The sequence below is a fragment of the Limanda limanda genome, chromosome 8, assembly GCF_963576545.1.
Source record: "Limanda limanda chromosome 8, fLimLim1.1, whole genome shotgun sequence".
Classification (NCBI taxonomy): Eukaryota; Metazoa; Chordata; class Actinopteri; order Pleuronectiformes; family Pleuronectidae; genus Limanda; species Limanda limanda.
In genome coordinates this window covers 16,095,873-16,103,169 of record NC_083643.1, presented here as the reverse complement: position 1 = coordinate 16,103,169, position 7,297 = coordinate 16,095,873, and the positions used below count along the sequence as shown (strand labels likewise).

The 7,297-nt window shown below is 41.0% G+C and overlaps 1 protein-coding gene across 1 annotated transcript; it reads right to left on the bottom strand.

Moving 5' to 3' along the window:
- Positions 1–1,463: 1,463 nt before the first annotated feature.
- LOC133009386 (sodium/potassium/calcium exchanger 1-like) lies at positions 1,464–7,162 on the bottom strand. The gene is made up of 9 exons (XM_061076877.1): positions 6,116–7,162; positions 4,973–5,032; positions 4,633–4,741; positions 3,593–3,673; positions 2,890–2,963; positions 2,502–2,747; positions 2,336–2,425; positions 1,793–1,959; positions 1,464–1,713 (listed from the first exon to the last, which is right to left on the bottom strand). Exons 1-9 carry the CDS (start codon positions 7,160–7,162, stop codon positions 1,464–1,466), a joined length of 2,124 nt encoding a protein of 707 aa, XP_060932860.1.
- Positions 7,163–7,297: the final 135 nt, after the last annotated feature.

Genomic DNA, 7,297 nt, shown 5'->3' with positions numbered 1-7,297 from the left:
AAAGGGAGAACTCAATTAATTTGAATTATTTGCACAATGTTTATTCATGTATATTTTTTTGTACAATGTACCAAAAGAGCCCAAAAGGGAAGTTATACTTTACGTTTAATTTTAATGCAATACCTTTTTTTTTTAATGAAGACTAAATCATTTGTGTTATATGGGACCACCAAGGATAAATGTCCTTAAAAACGGTACAATCAAACTATATCAGACAAATAAAATAAAAGTTTTTGTTGATTTAATCAACACACGTTTTGATAGAGATTCATGTATTGACCTAATAACAGATTTATGAAATTGTACAGAGTATTTGATTCTAGTATTTTGTATTGTTTTTTCTGATCTTCACTCTGTTGTAGATGTCAGTTTTAGACATTTGGACAACAGTGCACAGCTAATGCTCATTTTAACCACTTAAAATAAAACTGATTGTTGAAAAAGGTTAATTTAGCAGATGACAATGTTAAACTCTTTGCACTGAGCATTTAAAAAACTGTTAATGTGTCAAAGGTGTTAAGTGTGATCGACAGCTCTGACCTGCCCTGATTCAAGAGGACGTTCAACAATGAGTGTGTTTATTCACTGTGTTGATATTGTCCCTCACTTTAAATACCCTGCTGTCCTCAGTGTGACGCAGCTGCACAGCTCAGAACTGAACTTCACAGTTACTCATAATGATTAGATGCTGGATTAGATGCTGGATTAGATGCAGCTCTGTGTTGGGAATAAACACCGTGTAAATCGTAACCAGAAACAAGAAAATACTGATGACCAAAACATCAATTGATGTCTACATGTTGTTTACACAATTTGTCAATTTACACGATGTCTATGACGTATTATTTATCATTTGTAACACAGAAACTAATTTGTATGATTTTTTACCTAAAATAAATCTGTCTGGATCTATACTTTGCTTTCAGTTATGAATAAACACGTTTTTTAATGGATATAAAGTTATTTCTTTCCCCAACATATGTTCTATGATTATTCTTGTAATTCTGATGTGTATGTATGAAGAGTGAGGTTCTTTGTAATGTTATAAAACAGTAGTTAGAGCAAGTGTAAACTTACAATTCATACAAAATCTACATGTAGAAACCTACATTTTTCCAAAATGTGCCCATTTTCTAGATTTCTATTTCCCTTCTGTGGATGCTGTTTAATAACCAGTGAAAAAATTGTTTTCTCTATTAATGTAGAATATACTTGCACTGCACATTCTGCCCTACATAAGACAGTAGATCTACATCTCCTGATTTGAATAGAAAAGGTAAAAGCTGCCATTTTTACTGAAAGTTAAAAATGTAACAAGGTCTAGAAAATGTTGTAGTAAACTATATGTACTGCTGCTGAGAAGTGAGACCAGTGTCAGCGGCAGCCGCTTTCTGTAGTTTCTTCAGCTATGCAGATCCATGCGTGTAAAGGTTCATAGTTGGAAAAAAAGGGAGAACCTCTGTTCAGATGGAAACAGGGCAGGTGATGATTCGATCCTCCAGCATCACGCTGAGCACCAGGAAGACAAAGTAGAGCAGGAACATGGTGAAACCCAGCACCTTATTCATCTTCCACTTACAGGACGCAATGGAGATGATGACAAAGAGCAGCATGAGGAAGAGGAGCACGATGGCACAGAAGAGCCCATTGCTGCTGACGGCCACAGGGGCGAAACCGTGGATGGATGAGAAAATGAGCCACGGGACTGGAAGCCTTTAGAAAACAAAATGACAGAGTGAGAGAAACGGTAAAAACAAAAGACTAAGAAAACTGTCATGCTACTGGTTCTCACCCAATAGTGATGTCAAAGATGTTACTTCCCACAGAGCTGGACACGGCCATGTCCCCCAGGCCTTTACGTGCCACAATCACACTGGTTATAAGGTCAGGGATTGACGTCCCTGCAGCCAAGATAGTGAGGCCCATGATCTCCTCTGAGATGCCGATGGTCTCACCTACCTACAGGAACAGACCACAGGCTTTCAGTTCATAGTTATGGATTGAGAGTTTTAGAGGAACCTAAACTGTATTTTCAGTTTCTTACAACTCTTCATTAATACAAAACAGATTTCATTGCCAGAACCAACCAGATTTGTACTTAACTGATCAGGCCTCACAAAGACTCTCACAAACACACACACACGGCCTCTGCCTGAGCTTTGTAGTGTATAGATTGTTGTCTGAAATTTGTAAATGTCTCATATTTATTGTCGTTGAGTAATACAAAAAAAAATGCACACTAATTCATATGGGAGATGTTTTGTTGTTTAAAAATTCAGCATAAAGCGTTTCAAATCTCTTTTTTAAAATGTTAGATATGTTTTGAGTAACTGACCTGATGGGCCCACCACACCATGAGATAGGAGAAGACAGCGATCCACAGAATGGAGCCCAGAAAGGTGCCCGCAAAGAATTTTCTGGATTTCTGTAAAAGCAAAACTGGTCAGTCTACAGACCTCTGAGATTCCACAGCTGATCTCAGAGATGTACGTGTATCTCACCGGGTTGCGAACATCAGGAACTGTGAGCCACAGAGGGAAGACTATGGGCAGCAGGAAGAGGTAGGTGGCTTGTTTACGTCGCGTGTCGGGCCACTCTAAAGACAGAGGCTCATCCTCGTTCTCACCTTCCTCTTCCTCATAATCCTCATCTTCACTGGACTCTTCGCTGTCTTCATCGCTGCAATTGTCATCACTGTCAGAGTCCTCCGATCCCCCTGACCCATCTTCTCCTGCCGGCACATCCTCCTGACGTGTTGGGTGAAAAAGAGAAATAAGAACAAAAGAACAAAAGAGCCCAAAGAGGCCTTCTGCTCTAAGTTGCAGCTCCAGGCACCAATGACTGACTTCTGGGCTTTGTGATAATCACCAGGATGTGGTTGGAGCGTACCTTCTTGTCCTCCGGCTGCTCCTTGTTCTCGACAGCCTCTGGCTCCTTGGTCTGCTCAGCTTTTCCTCCACCATCTGCAAAAGAAATTCCAAACATTCAGTCTGTTTCCCTCAAGCTTCTCAGTCCGCTATCTAAAGTAACTCCCATATCATTTAACTTCAGGACTGGCCTTTATGGAGAAATAAACTGCCCTTGGGCAAGATACTGAACCGCAAAACTGTGCTGTAAAACGCTTTGTCATCAAGACTTGATAAGTGCTATACAAATACAGACCATTTACTGATATCTGTAAGTGTGTGAATTTGGTGCAGCTTGATCTAAATTAAGGAGACTGCTGAGGCTTGGCGGAGGTATGTGCTCTACGGAGTGCTATTAGTTATAGAGTATATTTTATCTGTGTAGAACTTGATGCATTCCTTGTGTAATGGATGGATCGATTGTAATTGATATATTTCATATTTTACTACAGGTCAACCCCCTGCTACCAAGTAACATGAAAAGATGATAAAGACACATTTTCTGCGGGTGGCAAAACAAAGTTATCTTATTACATTAATGGAGGGAGTGTTTTATAGACTAATCCTTCCATTGTCACAGAACCTAAGACTCATCTATAGTTTAATGAGCAACAGCACAGACAGCAGACAGAAACAGAATCTGAAAGCTTAATGAATCGTATGACCAGCGGATGCTTCCATGTTACCTTCACTTTTGTCTTGAGTTTTGCTGTCTTCCTTCCGGCAAGCCACATTATTCAGAGTCTCAGCCTTATCCATAAATTTCCCTACGAACAATCAAACAAGCAGAAACACACTAATCCGTCACAGCAGCGATCATGAATTAATCACAAAGTAAAACACAAGCAGTTTAACATCATAAACAACACCAGCAGCATAATTAATCAGAGAACAATGACACGACAGGAAAGATTAGCTTATCAAAGGAAGTGAACCGGAGATCTTTCTTCTTCTCACCACTAAAAAAACAAAGTTGCTAGTAACTGTGCAGTACATGGTCAGGTGGAAACTGTAAACATTCTTTTTGATTATGATATTCACAGCATTTAAACCTTAAGTCAAAGCTTGTTTTTCTTTTAATTGTGCTCATATTAACCAAATATGAGAAACCACTGTGTTAGTGTCTTTTTGTTGGCAGCACATTTAGGATATGTTAAATGAGCAACACAATATTTGTACAGATGCTTTAATGCATCTCCACAACAGATAAAGGGGAGTGGGTCGATACAGATTGTACAGACTAGTGTGCTAGTTTGATGCCCAGAGGCCTGAAGGATGACAAAGCCAGAGGCCACGATCACAGGTAGAAAAATCAAAGGATTCTCTACCATGACCAGAAAACAGAAAAACGTTAACATTGCTGAAAGATGATTCTAATATGATCAATGCATTGTAAGGAAACATTTAAAAGTCTGTCGGAAAAAGCTGTGGGAGAAAAACAGTGTAGTCCTAGATTTAACTTCAGTATCTTCCTACTTCTCTGTATTGTAACTGATGCAACCAAAATGAATCATATATATATATATAGTGGGTCGATACAGATTGTACAATCATGGTTTTCATGATTGGAGTGGATCCCTCCATAGATTATAAGAGGTATTTATCTGCTTGGATTTAGTGCTGCCTTCATAAAGGACTCTTTGCTAATCCAACAGTCGTAAGAACAGTTGAAAAGACACATAGTTATCAAGTATCTGGCTTGTTGTCACGGCGACATGGTACTCACCCTCTCCTAGAGGGTCTAACGTGTGAATCATGAGTTGGAAGATGGTGCTTCTCATGGTGCTGTTGTGTAAGGAAGCGGAACTTCTCCCTCGCTGAAGGGACGGCTTCAACTGGGGAGAGAGAGACACCTGAGGTCAGTACAGCTACTGGCAGTAACAGACAGGGACACACCACTGTTAGACAATCCTGTTAGAGTGGAGGTCAGCCCTGTCAATTCATTCGAAAAGTGCATTTACATGTGGTAGATGATTGCTTATTAGCATGAACTAACAAGAAGCTATTTAAAACATCAGCTAAAGATAATGAACAATAGTTCATTGAATGGTGGATTGATTTCTTACCTTTAACCGGTTCTTGTCCTTTTGAGGAGGAGGAGCATTGTCTTCATCTATCCCATTTGTCTGCGTGCAACAATGTTTTGTCAGTGATAATCACTCATTTGTTGAGATAGACCGAAGACATTTAAAGGTTCAGTGTGTAGAATATAGTGACATCTAGTGGTGTAGTTGCATGGTACAGCTGAATACCACCTTACCTCAACCTCCCCATCTAAACATTGAAGAGCACCTGGGGCAGCCTTCATTTGTCATAAAAACTGGAAAGGTATTTGGTTTGTCCAGTTTGAACTAATGTTTAAAAAACATGGCGGCCTCCGTAGAGAGGGCCCGCTCCCGATGTTAACATAAATAATTTCCATTGAAAAAAGGCTCATTCTAGGGTAAAGAAAACAACAATCCTTTCATTTTAGATGATTAAACACTAGTGAGAATATCACTAGGATTATTTTATATTAAATTTCTGCCAATAGATCCCTTTCACTTCAATCTTACGCACTGGACCTTTAAGTATAAACTGAACAGTATAATCTGATGCATTGCTATTTCACACTTGAACTAGTGTTACGTGACAATAAAACAGATGTTTGAATCATGTTGATGGACTACAATTTGGGGAAATGGTAATTTCCCCAAATTGTAGTCCATGAAAAAATTACTATAATATTACTATATTATATATGATTACATTAGTTCATTGGGGACTCAGCTCCAAAAGTAAACTATAGTGTGCACAAACACTGGAGCTTACCCTGTGTAAATTAAGCCTCAATCACATTTACCAGGGCCACACATAGTTAATGTTGATGCTACAGTTTGCACAGAGCTGGAGCTCCTCTACGGATTAGTTCGCTGCAGCTGATTAGCTTTGGTTCACCAGGGCGTCTGCTCGTGTCTTTTCACTCTCCTGACATATATTGTACATAACTCCACAGGTCAGATGAGAGATGTGTAGTGATGACTAATATGGTTTTCTATTCTAGTAATAAACAGTTTTTGATTATACATGAGTGCTTGTGTTGGTTACACTTTTGAGAGTGTATATCGTTCTTGTTGCAATGTTTGATGTTTACAACATTAAACACCAAAATATATTATGCCAGTAAATATATATAAAGCATCACAAAAAGCGACGGATCGTGTTCTCACCTCGTCAGGTTCCTCCACAGCAATGATTTTCACAATGTTCTTGTGTTTGTGGAGTTGGCTCTTGAAGGCCCACTCTAATTGCACGTTAAACTTCATGAAGGTCACATAGAGACAGTAACTGACCACCAGCGTCATGCTCTCCCACCACATTATGACATTATCCAGGAAGAATATGATGAGTAAGATGAGGTCGAGTATGTAGAAGGACACGTCTCTGAAGAGTGGCCACCAGGTGAGATGAAGCACCTCCCGAGACAACAGAGCACACATTCCAATCACGAACAAAATGTTGAAAACTGCTGAGCCAACTATCGTGCCGATGCCCACGTTGCTGTGGGCGATGAAGACCCCTATCAAAGAGACGAAAAGCTCAGGGGCAGATCCTCCAGCTGCCATGAAGGTGGCTCCTGCCACATCATCAGAGATGGCTAACTTGTTTGTGATTACCCCCAGAGCAGGAACAAAAAACTCATCGCACACAATTGCAAGTGACACAAACATGTAAATCATCCCAAATATGTGGAGGGCCACCCAGCCTCGTCTGCGGTCTGCTATAGTAAAAACATCTTCAGGGTATTCTCCTCTAATATGTGGAGCCTCACCAGGAGAAGCTGGAGTGATGGTGGTGAAAGGAGGAGCTGGATCTGGTGTGGGGGGCTCTGGTGGAGGCTCAGGGGCCATGTAGATGCAGTGCACAAAAGTCCTGTGTGTGGTGGTCAGTGGTGGAAATCCAGTGGGGGTGGATGCTTTCAAATCTGACGTCGTTGTATCCGGATGTTTCACTACATGCACCCCAGTCGTCGTTTGATCTGTGGGCTCTAATTCATGAGTTGCAGTGGCAGGTTCCTCCAGCACCAGAGTCTCCACTGTAGCCTCATCAACCTCCTCCGTTGAACCTTCTCCAAAGTCCTGTCCAATCTGAGGCATCGGCAGAGGCTCGTACAGTCTGGCACTGATGGTCAGCTGGTAGAGGGTGAGGAGGAAAAGCCCAGAGAGGAGAAACACCACCCGGCTCAGCTGCAGCCTCTTCCTTCTTGTATAGTGCATGGTCCTGCAGGGCAGCGCGGGTACTGGCTATGTCGAATTAAGCTGCATAAATGGGCTTCGGAAGACGACAAGTCCTGCTCGCTCCCCAGCACACCATGGGGTGACTGGATTTAAAACTACAGTGGACGGATTCAT

Bases quoted from the DNA above. Each gene is read 5' to 3' on its own strand.
- LOC133009386 (XM_061076877.1), bottom strand. From the start codon at position 7,162: ATGCACTATACAAGAAGGAAGAGGCTGCAGCTGAGCCGGGTGGTGTTT. The intron at 3,674-4,632 runs GTGAGTACCATG...GATTGTTCGTAG, and splicing joins GTTAGACCCTCTAGGAGAGG to GGAAATTTATGGATAAGGCT. The intron at 2,748-2,889 runs GTACGCTCCAAC...CCAACACGTCAG, and splicing joins AGCAGCCGGAGGACAAGAAG to GAGGATGTGCCGGCAGGAGA.